The sequence below is a fragment of the Salvelinus sp. IW2-2015 genome, linkage group LG18, assembly GCF_002910315.2.
Source record: "Salvelinus sp. IW2-2015 linkage group LG18, ASM291031v2, whole genome shotgun sequence".
Lineage (NCBI taxonomy): Eukaryota > Metazoa > Chordata > Actinopteri > Salmoniformes > Salmonidae > Salvelinus > Salvelinus sp. IW2-2015.
This window is the reverse complement of record NC_036858.1, coordinates 17,004,537-17,017,205: the sequence shown is the minus strand read 5'-3', so window position 1 is coordinate 17,017,205 and position 12,669 is coordinate 17,004,537. Positions and strand designations below refer to the sequence as shown.

The 12,669-nt window shown below is 40.8% G+C and overlaps 1 protein-coding gene across 1 annotated transcript; it reads left to right on the top strand.

The window, feature by feature from the left end:
* The first annotated feature begins 6,912 nt into the window (after positions 1 to 6,912).
* Positions 6,913 to 8,358, top strand: LOC111978484 (C-reactive protein). Its single transcript, XM_024008581.2, has 3 exons — positions 6,913 to 7,021; positions 7,190 to 7,260; positions 7,539 to 8,358. Exons 1-3 carry the CDS (start codon positions 6,918 to 6,920, stop codon positions 8,153 to 8,155), a joined length of 792 nt encoding a protein of 263 aa, XP_023864349.1. The 5' UTR covers positions 6,913 to 6,917; the 3' UTR covers positions 8,156 to 8,358.
* Positions 8,359 to 12,669: the final 4,311 nt, after the last annotated feature.

Sequence of the window (12,669 nt, the reverse complement as noted above, 5' to 3'; positions counted from 1 at the left end):
GACCAACCCTGCTTAGCTTCAGAAACAAGCTAGCAGTGGGATGCAGGGTGGTATGCTGCTGGCAGTCTGAGTCATAATACCCATAAAACCTAGCAGTCAAACAAGGAAATGGTTCCAATCGTTTTTCCACCATTCATTTTTTCCCATAGGGGAATTTAGAAACAATTAAAATAACAGCTGTGTTTCGTGTAAGCTTACCCTGGAATGACGTGTTGATAACRGTGTAAATCTCTCTAGGACAAGGTGACTTTTGTCAATATGTTTGCCTGTATAATATATTGTGTCATTTTGGAGTTACTTTTATTGTAATTAACAATAGAATATGTTTCTAAACACTTATATGTTAATGTGGATGCTACCATGATTACGGATAGTGAATAATGATGAGTGAGAAAGTTAGACGCACAAATATAATACCTCCAAGACATTTTTTGGAGGAGGTATGATATTTGTGGGCCTGTAACTTTCTCACTCATTATTCACGATTCATTCAGGACTATCTGTAATCATGGTAGCATCCACATTAATGTAGAAGTGTTTAGAAAAATATTATATTCTTATTTACAATAAAAGTGACTCCAAAATGACACAATACATTATTTACTATTAATTTCTATTGGCCACAAAATAATCTGAAACAACCAAAACAAACAGCAAATGCATCCAACAAGTTTCTAGCATCACAAACTTGATGTAATCATTGCATGCTATGAATATGGGACCAAATACTACATTTTTGACTACTTTAATACACATAAGTGAATTTGTTCCAATACTTTTGGTCCCCTAAAATGGAGGGACTATGTACAAAAAGTGCTGTAATTTCTAAACGGTTCACCCGATATGGATGAAAATACCCTTAAATTAAAGCTGACAGTCTACGCTTTAACATAGTCATTGTATCATTTCAGTCCTGTAATTTTTTTCTGGTCTCGGTCTTGACTCGTTTTCTGACCGCTTGTCCCCCTCCCAGTCTTGATCTTGACTCGGTCTTACCCCCCCTTCCGCTCTTGGTCTTGAATTGGTCTCGCTTTAGGTGGTCTGGAACACAACCCAAAATAYGTTTACTCCAATAGCTGCATTGTTATTAAAATGGCATGTAGACCAACAAATTGACATCTTTATTTTAGATTTTGGTTTATTTTCAAAATACACAAGTAAAACTTATACAGTGTTTTAAGTCCCTTCAATTTTATTGAGGACCATATTGTTAGTTAGTACTTCAACATTATTTAAATTCAAAGTGTATGGTATAAATTACAGTGATCAGTCTGAATTTACTGCCTCCTTGTTCATTTCAGCAGCATATTTCTGTTTGGCTTTTGTTTGTTCTGTCTTTCTCCTGGTGGCATTCATAGAGTGCCCTCGGTAATTGTTGGGACAGTGACATTTTTGTTGTTGTTTTGGCTCTGTACTCCAYCACTTTGTACTCCAGCAGTCTAATRCAAGACCATGATTGCAATCAATCAGTAAAGCAGAAGCCAAGGGGTTAATAAGAACAGTGTTTGATAACAAGTGTCAAGAGTTGTGGAACAGGGAGAGAAAGGGAAGACACCTGTATAAGATCCAGGAAAAGGTGGGGGCAGGGAGGCCCTCAGGCCGAGAGAGAAGGAAGGAATGTAGCCCTGAGACTGAGACACACAAGGCTCAATAGTACAGTGAAATTGGTGGGGAAACATCCGACAGAGGTGTCATCATTGTCAGGAGGAGATGGAAACAGTGGAACATGTTTTATTTCAGTGCCATAAATATGTGAGGGAAAGGGAGCGATTGTTGTTAGATTTAAGGAGTAATGAGAGGGTGGACTGCTGGGGAAATTTTCAGGGGATGTAGTATTTAATTATGTATTTCGTTTCCTTAGGGAGACYAGATTATTGGGAAGGATTTAGACCTGGTCCTCACTCCAGTCCAGTTGGTGGCAGTAATGCACCTTAAAGTTGGTTGCCAACCGCCATATAAAATCCACAGAAGAAGAACTGTACTAGGACAACATTTTGGAGTGACAGTGGAATCAACTGATCACATTTTGAGTTAATGGGTGAGGCCGTTAAAAAATATATTTTAAAATATTTWAAAAATGGACACTTCTGCCTTCTTAAAGGCCAACAGGTCACTGCGCAATAGGGAGCAGTAGTTTTCCCACAGTCTAGCTAACTTGCTTTTGTTGTCGGCTAGTTTMCAGCTGCAGCTGCTGCAGCAGGTGTTATCAAAGAGGATGTTGTTGCTAATTTGTTAACTTCTCCCTTTTCAAGAACAACTTTAAATCAAGAAGTTCAAATGATCATCATCTGGTGAGTGGAACTGTGATTTCTAATGCAGGGCGCTTGGTGTTAGCCATATTTTTMWAAARAATGTGTGTGAAACATTGTTGCATTTTAYAGTGGAACTGACAGCATTTTAGCAACATGAAGTCTCATATATATGAATCTGTTCATATACACTCAACTAGAGATTGAYATGAATTGTGTTTCTTTAAAAAGAWGGGCCTGGCTGACATGGACTGCTTCCTCACCTTATTSTCCTTGTGGTTCTCCATTMTTGTTGTTTATATACCAGGTAACAAGAATTGAAAAATATACAAGGACTGAAGCAATAGAAACCTTACTCAACTAGAGATTAAAATAAATTGTGTTTCTTTAAAAAAAATGGCCCTGGCTGACATGAAAAATACATTAAGGGGAAAGGATCCAAAGACCCAGAGGCCCAGAGGATTTCCTTTCTGCACATCTCTTTATTTACAATGCTGGTTGCCATGGTTAACACAAATGCAGGACATTAAGMGCTACCTGAATTGACTCAGAAAAGTAACATATGTAGGTCTACAGTATCACAGTGAGGTCAAACAGGTGTGTGTTAGTCAGATTATCCAGTGTCAACAGCAACACTATGGATTATTCTCTACCCCCCCAGGTGTATGTGGTGTACTATGGTCTTAGACATGCTCTCGCTAACCCTCATCTTTTCTCTTTCTCGGTCTCCTGAGGCCTGAGGCTCTTGGACTGTGACTGAAGACACCCTGGCCTGACACCTGGACGTACCTGGCCCAATCRCACCTTGCCKCCCTCTACCAGCTTGTTGCTGCCCTCACCTGTTCTTTCTCCTCCTCYAGTCACTGACCCACTCCCCCAGAKACTTACCATATGACTTAATGAAAAGCCATCTGTCCATAGMGTCTTGAAGTGTGAGTACTTTCCCTATAGTCATTATTGATATTGTCTGAGCCTGCTGGCCATTAATACTTGTATTGCCCTTTTTCTTATTGAAATGGTGAATAAAGGAAGACTATGCTTTAATTTTAAATTAAAACACAATGAAGACATTGTTAGATTGAATGTATGCGTTTATACTGTCTGTATATCTGTATAACAGCAAATTAAATAAAGATTTGGGCAAACTGGAAGTGTCACTTCTTTCCCCAATGATTTCTTAAGACTGAGGTACTTTGTCAGTTATCAGTTATTCCATACCAACGCTAGATGAGGCTGAATGGCAACAACACCACACACAACTGCAATGCATTTATAGCAATGGTCACCAACTGTACTGCAGGGATGGAACATAAGTCGCAGAAAATAGAGGTTGTGGTGGCAGCTGAAGAGAGGTATTTGGGTGTGTGAGACTTGACATCAGAAGAGTTACAGGGTGTTTTAAGTGGTGGTGTCCCATCCTTCAAGGCTGTCGGCTTGAAGTAGGACTAAATTGATTTAAATAGTGGAGTATGGTATTTATTTTTTAGTGTGTGTAGTGTTAGATGGTAGGGTATTTGTTTGATTTCTTTCTTTCWTTTAAGGGCGTTATACTCCAGTCTAGTAGGTGGCGGTAATGCAACATTTATTGCATMCCATCTGCCGGTAAACCTCTTTAGAAGAAGAATGCCTAGCTCTGCCCACTGGGGCGTGGCTTACAGAGCGCTCTCTGAAATATTCGCTCTTATCGTCATATTCCACCGGATCAAGTTATCTCATCACACCAGGACCTACCAGAACTACCYAAGGTGGGTATCATAACATGTCCAGCAATGTGATTGCAATGGTTTAGCAACCAACAAAAATAATTTCATTCACTMTTCACTTGCTATTTTCACAGCTTMTCAGGCAAGACTTCAGAATAAAAGTGTGTCATGCAACATAAGTACCCTTGTGACACCTTTGTTGTTGCCAGTCTCCCTCAACTCCTTTGAAAAGGACACGCCATCATGAGGCCTCTGTTAGTGACCTGAGTTACTACCCTGATGAAACAGACAGCTTCATCAACAACGACAGGTAATCTGTGTTATGTGAAATGCCTGCCTTGATAAACTAGTAGGCTAATTCCACAGCCAAGCAAATACAACTATTAGAGTCATTTTGGTTGTGAAGTGCATTAGCAAAAAGCGTTTTTCTTAATTTAGAAGAAAAGAAGATGCAATTTACCACTTGGCTGTCTATATCACCCTGTCACAAGKCCTCCCAGTCAACACCACTTCATAAGATTGCCTGCTGCAGTTGTTRGAGAGATGTCCAGTTTGCAGCCAAGCYTGCAGCGCAGTGAAGACCAGCAAGGGGGCCCTCATCAGCATCATGCAGACATGCCCTCGCTGTGAGCATTCCTATGAATGGAACAGTCAGCCACATGTTTGCAAGTATCCGGCCAGCAACCTTCASATGTCCGCAGSAACAGCTTTCACAGGCTCATCATTTTTGCAAATACAGAAGATAACCCACTMKATTACTTTGACACATTTGATAACCCAATTGTGAAACATAATTTATGTGAACTGACATTATTTGCTGCTTATTTTCTACTTCTTAAATGCATATAATGTCCAGGCCATAACCTAGTCTGGTGGAACCAGCCTGGTCGCTGTGTTCACCATTCTTTTTCACTAAACATTTTATGATATCTGAAGTGAAATAGAAAGGTGAACGCAGCGATCAGGTTGGTTCCACCAGGCTAATCATAACCACCATTGATAATGTGTGTTTGTGTGTGACCAACCATTATCTTTGATGAGGGGCCGGGAGCTGATCTTAACTGCTATGCCCATCAATGGACCTCGGCGTTACTCTGGACCCTGATGAACATATCATATTTGACGAACATATCAATAATATTTCAAGAACAGCTTTTTTCCATCTTCGTAACATTTCAAAAATCTGAAACTTTTTGTCCAAAAATGATGCAGAAAAACTAATACATGCTTTTGTCACTTCTAGATTAGACTACTGCAATGTTCTACTTTCCGTAAATTGGTGGTTTGCTGATATCCCTCTAGTGGTGTGAGGGCTGTGCTTTGGCAAASTGGGTGGGGTCATATCCTGCCTGGTTGACCCTGTCCGGGGGTATCGTCGGACGGGGCCACAGTGTCTCCCGACCCCTCCTGTCTCAGRCTCCAGTATCTATGCTGCAATAGCTTATGTGTCGGGGGGCTAGGGTCAGTCTGTTATATCTGGTGTAATTCTTCTGTATTATCCYGTGTCCTGTGTGAATGTAAGTATGCTCCCTCTAATTCTCTCTCTCCCTCTCCCTCCCCTGAGCCCTGGGACCATGCATCAGGACTACCTGGCCTGATGACTCTTTGCTGTCCCCAGTCCACCTGGTCGTGCTGCTGCTCCAGTTTCAGCTGTTCTGCTTGCGGCTATGGAACCCTGATAATAATTTACTCTTGAGGTGCTGACCTGTTGCACCCTCTGTTGCACCCTTTACAACCACTGTGATTATTATTATTTGACCCTGCTGGTCATCCATGAACATTTGAACATCTTGGCCATGTACTGTTATAATCTCCACCCGGCACAGCCATAAGAGTACTGGCCACCCCTCAGAGCCTGGTTCCTCTCTAGGTTTCTTCCTAGGTTCCTGCCTTTCTAGGGAGTTTTTCCTAGCCACRGTGCTTCTAAATCTGCATTGCTTGCTGTTTGGGYTTTTAGGCTGGGTTTCTGTATAGCACTTTGTGACATCGGCTGATGTAAAAAGGGCTTTATAAATCCATTTGATTGGATTTATAAAGCGTGATTCCTCTGGAGTGAGGAATCACGCTTCACCATCTGGCAGTCCGACAGACGAATCTGGGTTTAGCGGATTCCAGGAGAACGCTACCTGCCCGATTGCATAGTGCCAACTGTAAAGTTTAATGTAGGAGGAATAATGGTCTGGGGCTGTGGTTCGGGCTAGGCCCCTTCGTTCCAGTGGAGGGAAATCTTAACGCTACCGCATACAATTACATTCTAGACAATTCTATGATTCCAACTTTGTGGCAACAGTTTGAGGAAGGCCCTTTCCTGTTTCAGCARGACAATTCCCCCGTGCACGAAGCGAGGTCCATACAGAAATGGTTTGTCGAGATTGGTGTGGAAGAACTTGACTGGCCTGCATAGAGCCCTGACCTCAACCCATCGAACACCTTTGAGATGAATTGGAACGCAGACTGCAGATATCACCTCGACCTCACTAATGCTTTTGTGGCTGAATGCTGCAGGGACTTGCTTCCAATGTTCCAACATCTAGTGGAAAGACTTCCCAGAAGATGGGAGGCTGTTATAGCAGAAAAGGGGGGACCAACTCCATATTAATGCCCATGATTTTGGAATGAGATGTTTGACGAGCAGGTGTCCACATACAATTACACTACATGACCAAAAGTAAGAGTAAGATWAGAGTAATTCGGACATAGCCCTGAAGTAGGCTACTGTCACCATTTTCTGTGTCAGTGGGATTGACAAAGCTTCTAATAGGTTCTAGTTTTTTCTCTGTAGAGAGGGTACTGAGTTTGTGTCTCGGAATATACTGTGTGCAAAGATGAATGATCTGCAGCRTTGATTTGAATGACCCACTTACACTCACTGGTAAAACATGGCAACCAGAGGAGGAGAGTGTATTTATCTGATGCTCTTCACCATTGGTTCATAATAGATCCACCCCTTCCCCTTTAAAAGTCTATGACTTTTACATTAGAAGACAAAGACGCAGAAGAGAACTCGAGTAAAACTGGTATCCTGGACATTTGCTTAATCAAGGCTTTTAAACAAGAAGACATGGAAAGGTAATTTTAATGACTTTACTAAAATATAATCGTTTTTCAATTGATTATGCAGATCGGCAACATTTAGCACTGTTTTTTTGTGTACAAAGCACTCAGAATGGTTCTTGAAGGCAGGTTTAACAGGCAGCAGATGTCATACRTTCAGTATATTTTGTTCTCTTTTTACAGTGTACTAAAGTGGATGGAGAAGCTGCTGTTTCTGCTGTTTCTGATCTATGGTTGTTATGGTGAACATCAAGGTGAATGATCTCTCAAGTTTTCACTTGTACTTTTAACCAGGTAGTAGATCTGGCCCTACATGGACTTAACTGTGCAAATATTTGCTGTCATTGAGTGTCCGCAACTTCTCTTCCGATCATGTTGCATCGCAAATATTGTTAAACTGATCTGTGGCGAAATAACTAAGCAAAGCTCTATATTTTCATCATACTGTACATCAAGACATACTAGGTCAAATTGATTTCTGTTCATTTCTGTTGGTGAGCTTTTCTCCTTCTCTCATTTTTAACCCATACAGATCTCTCAGGGAAAAAGTTCATCATCCCAGTCGAGACAAGCGACTCGTTTGTAAAACTCTCTGGCAACGTCTTAAAGCCTGTTATTGCTATGACCATGTGTCAGAGGTTCTTCACTGATGTACAACGAGACCAGTCCCTATTTTCTCTAGCAACCCCCTCTGATTCCAAAGATATCAATCTGTGTCTGCAATCAAAGGGTGGGTATAAACTGAATATCAGAGGAAATTCTGTTACTATTACCGGTTTGCCAGAAAATAGAAATGCATGGATCTCTTTTTGTGGCACCTGGGACTCTAAAACTGGTCTCACCCAGATGTGGGCGAATGGGAGACGAAGTGCATCAAAGATTCTTAAGCCAAATGGCCCTATAAATGGAAAACCAAGTATAATCTTAGGTCAAAACCAAGGCAGTTATGGTGGAGGTTTTGTAGCATCACAATCCTTTGTGGGGGATGTTACTGATGTACACTTCTGGGATAGTGTCATCTCTCCTTGCCAAATCAAATTGTATATGCAGGGGAAAAACTTTACTACAGGAAACATTCTCAACTGGAGAGCATTGGAGTTCACTACTGGGGGAGGGGTGTTCAAGGAGATGAGTGACTATAACTGTTAGCCAACCAAGAGCAATACATTTGTACCAGGTATTGATAATGTGTTACAAACGATGATGACAGTAATCATAATASATTTTATGTTCATAGCAGCTTTCACTTTTAAAAGCTCTGTTACGAATCAATATCCCATATTTTTTATGTTCCTGAGTATTCAATTAAAAGAAAAGAATAGTGCAATAAAGTTTCAATCGTTTCTCATAAATGTTTGTCTGTCTTTCATTTAGCGTTTGTATGCAGATGGCCTCTGAATAGTGTAAAGTGTTCTTTTCAGAGGAGAATGAAACTGAAAAAGCAAAATGTCTTTATTGACATTTTTCCAGGTCGTTGTGTAAACACGAGATGGACTTTGCTGGCCAATTGCAACTACCAGGCAGAASCACATGCAGCTCTGTATTAGCGCTGGAGTTCATGCACCAGCGTGTTGAAACTACTTTCCTGCAACTAAAAACCCACAAGAATAAACCAGCAGATCKGTTGATCTCATGTTACCGTGTCAAGCTTTGATTCCAGACAGCTGCGTCWAGGTTCTCTACTCCCGCTCCTTATAGGCCTATAGCTCGTAGTCTGGTAATTGATCAAAAAAAAAAAAGAGACTTATTGTAAGAATATAGGATTATATTTCATACAAACATGTCATCTTAAATATCAAGATAATTATAATATAATTTGTGTTAATGTATTTTAAATAACTTGATGAGACTACAATTTGTTCGAAAGCCACGTCCGCAATATTGGAGCCTATCCTCATGTCCCCATACAGGGCGAAGTTTGTTTAGAAGTGTTTACATTTTTTAATCCGGTCAGATAAACACTCCAAACAGCTACCGGCCGGCTCGTGGCGTCCGCAATGGTATAAAGCAGTTTCCTTGTTTTGTATCACATTCCATTGATTCAACTGGGCAGGACAAGTTCAGAATGTGGGTGGAGCCCCCCCCACAAGTCAAACTACTGCATGGGTCTGCTCATCTTTTGCGCACATGCATGTGCTTTCCACAAATAAGCTTTTTTCAAATATTACAAAGTTATTGCATAGCCTACGTGTTATTCCTTTATTACTGTACATAGTCAATTGTCAAAAATGCAGAATGATCTTTGACAAAGGACTAATAAGAGTACTTTTTAATAAGAGTACTTGAAAAGGACTGGCCAGGTGGTAACCTTCACTATGTAGTGTGCTAGGCATCCCAACATTTGCGCTGCTGCTTGCACTAATTTACTTTCCGTTATGGATTTTTTTAAACTTTGAAATGTACAAATGTTACAAAAATGTACAACGAATATGTATTATTACAAAGACCCTCTTTGTCACTATGTGTTACGTTCATTAACACGCATATGACAACCAGTGCCAGTCAGTGCCATTCAAGATGAGGCAGGACAATTTAAAAAAAATGAGCCTAGCCTTATTTCTAAAACAGCATATTGGATGACTGTCATTCATATTCCATTCACCCAGTTCAATGTAACAGCAATAGATTTAGGCTACTACATGATACACACATTTTCCCTATACCCATCATGAGGTTGAATGAAAGCATATGAATGAAAGTTTACAACGTAGGTACACACAGGTCGAGAGACAAATTTGAGGACACAGACAGTGACACATGCACAGACAGTGACATTCAATACCGCCTTGCACACTCTTGCCTGCAGCTAGCTGATATAGGATGTAATCATTAGTCCAACAGTTGCAGACGAGAGTTTCTATTGGACAAATTCATGTTTAGCCCTGTTTTGTTCAGTTTGCTTCCGTTTAAGAAATGTTTTTCAACAGAATAGGCGGAATGAATACACCCCTGATCACGTGTGAACACAGCCAAGTTGTACTCGTTCTCGCATCTTTGCGATCTCGTCCTCACTGCTTTTCCCTTCGCGTGTTTTATTCAATGCACAACACACCAGCTGTATGTGACCAGGTTAAAATAAAACTTTCCAAGCCACAGCCTACATCGTTGTCACCATATTAGCTAAAGTAACGTCCTAGTCAACATAGCTAATATAACTAATGTGCTAGTAAACCCGCTACAATCATGCAGTAACATTAGTGTACAGTCAGTAAGCAGTTACATCGGCGGGCCAGGTGGCAATAAATTAGTAAAAACAAAAMCTTACCTTGACTTGGAAYAGTTCCAGGGTTGTGGTMGACAGTCATAGCCAGCTAGCTAACATAGCATCCCTCTGTTTGAGCAGGGTGTTTCAGTAGGCTAAACTAGCTAGCTGCATTACTAGCTAATGAAGTGAAACTAAAAGTGAAGAAAAATGACAATCTCTATATATATTTCTCTCTTGCTTCTCCTTCARTTTGGAGTAAATTCACGAGTTCAAAATTGTTCAATTATTGTTTTTCCCTCTCTTTGAGTCAACTACTCACTACATTTTATGCCKTGCAGTGCTAGCAAGCTGCTTTCATTACTAGATTCATTTTCTGATCCTTTGATTGGGTGGACAACATGTCAGTTCATGCTGCAAGAGCTCTGATAGGTTGGAGGACGTCCTCGGAAGTTGTCATAATTACTGTGTAAGTCTATGGAAGTGAGTGAGAACCATGAGCCTCCTAGGTTTTGTATTGAAGTCAATGTAACCAGAGGAGGACGGAAGCTAGCTGTCATTCGGCTACATCATGGTGCTACCCTACAGAGTGCTGTTGAGGCTACTGTAGACCTTTGCAAATTGTGTGTTTTAATCAATTATTTGGTGGCATGATTATATTTAGTATAGTTTTATCTAAAAAGGATAACTTTGACATGATTTATATTATATTTTTATGATTTCAGTGAGGAGGATGGTCCTCCCCGTCCTCCTCTGAGGAGCCTCCACTCTCCTGCCTTCATCATACAAACCCAAGTCACGTAACCTTATCCAAATACTACTTGGGTGGTGGGATGGCTCACCACTGCCATCTGCTGTATCGTAACTAAACTGCTCCATTTCACTCCATAATGTTTTGGAATGTGTATATATATATCCCGGACTCTTGAGTTTGCTCGTTCTGATATTTATTAATTAATGAATTTTTACTTTTTGGATTATGTGTGTATTGTTTTGTGTTACCAGGTATTACTGCACTGTTGGAGCTAGAAACACAAGCATTTCGCCGCACCTGCGATAACATCTGCAAATCTGTGCATACGACCAATAAACTTTGATTTGATTTAGAATTTAATGTCTTGAGTATAATTATGTATTACGTAGTGAAAGGCTGATCGGCACATGTTAGATACCAGGCATTTATTAACCATTACGCATACACATATCTTAGATTCAGACACGCATATGTGCATGACTATGAAATAGTAAGAAACAATATTGTCATCACGATTTCTTATTATATTACAGCCTTTGCGTATAATCAACACTACACCTAGCTACTGAACAAAAATATAAATGCCGCATGCAACAAGTTCAACGATTTTACTGAGTTCCAGTTCATATAAGGAAATTTTACATTTAAATAAATTAATTTAGCCCTAATCTACGGATTTCACATGACTGGGCAGGGGCGCGGCCATGGCTGGGCCTGGGAGGGCATATGCCCACCCACTTGAGAGCCAGGCCTACTCGAGAGCCAGGCCCAGCCAATCAGAATGAGTTTTTCCCCATAAAAGGAAAAGGGCTTTATTACAGAGAGAAATACTCCTCAGTTTCATCAGCTGTCCAGGTGGCTGGTCTCAGACGATCCTGCAGGTGAAGAAGCCGGATGTGGAGGTCCTGGGCTGTAGTGGTTACACATGGTCTGCGATTGTGAGGCCGGTTGGACGTACTGCCAAATTCTCTAAAACGACATTGGAGGCTGCTTATGGTAGAGAAATTAACATTAAATTATCTGGCAACAGCTGTGGTGGACATTCCTGCAGTCAGCATGACAATTCCACGCTCCCTCAAAACTTGAGACATCTGTGGCTTTGTGTTGTGTGACAAAACTGCACATTTTAGAGTGGCCTTTTATTGTCCCCGGTACAAGTTTCACCTGTGTAATGATCATGCTGTTTAATCAGCTTCTTGATATGCCACACCTGTCAGGTGGATGGATTATCTTGGCAAAGGAGAAATGCTCACTAACAGGGATGTAAACAAATTTGTGCACAAAATTTGAGAGAAATAAAAATGTTGTGCATAAGAAACATTTCTGGGATCTTTTATTTCAGCTTATGAAACATGGGACCAACAATTTACATGTTGCATTTATATTTTTGTTCAGTGTACATACAGTATGGTGTTGAGTGTATTTTAGCATTTTTCGAGCTTCAAGTCCAAAATCATCCTAAAGTATCTCAAATGGATTGTGCAGCTCWACAAAGTCATTTAGAGGTGATTTGGACATGAAGCGTGCCAGCAGAGTTCTTCTACTTTGGCTTATGGACCTTATGTGTGAGGGGATTGTAGAGGGGGCGCTGAAGGGTCCCTGTGCAGAGCCCTGTGTGGGGAACTGGACCTCAATGAGACAAGGCTGGTTCGGAGGGCCTGTGGATCTCTGGCCCTGGTTCTGAGGGACATCAGCCACTGCAAACTC

Coding starts and splice junctions, on each gene's coding strand:
- LOC111978484 (XM_024008581.2), top strand. CDS start 6,918: ATGACTTTTACATTAGAAGACAAAGACGCAGAAGAGAACTCGAGTAAA. Junction 7,022..7,189: donor AAACAAGAAGACATGGAAAG/GTAATTTTAATG, acceptor CTCTTTTTACAG/TGTACTAAAGTGGATGGAGA. Junction 7,261..7,538: donor TTGTTATGGTGAACATCAAG/GTGAATGATCTC, acceptor TAACCCATACAG/ATCTCTCAGGGAAAAAGTTC.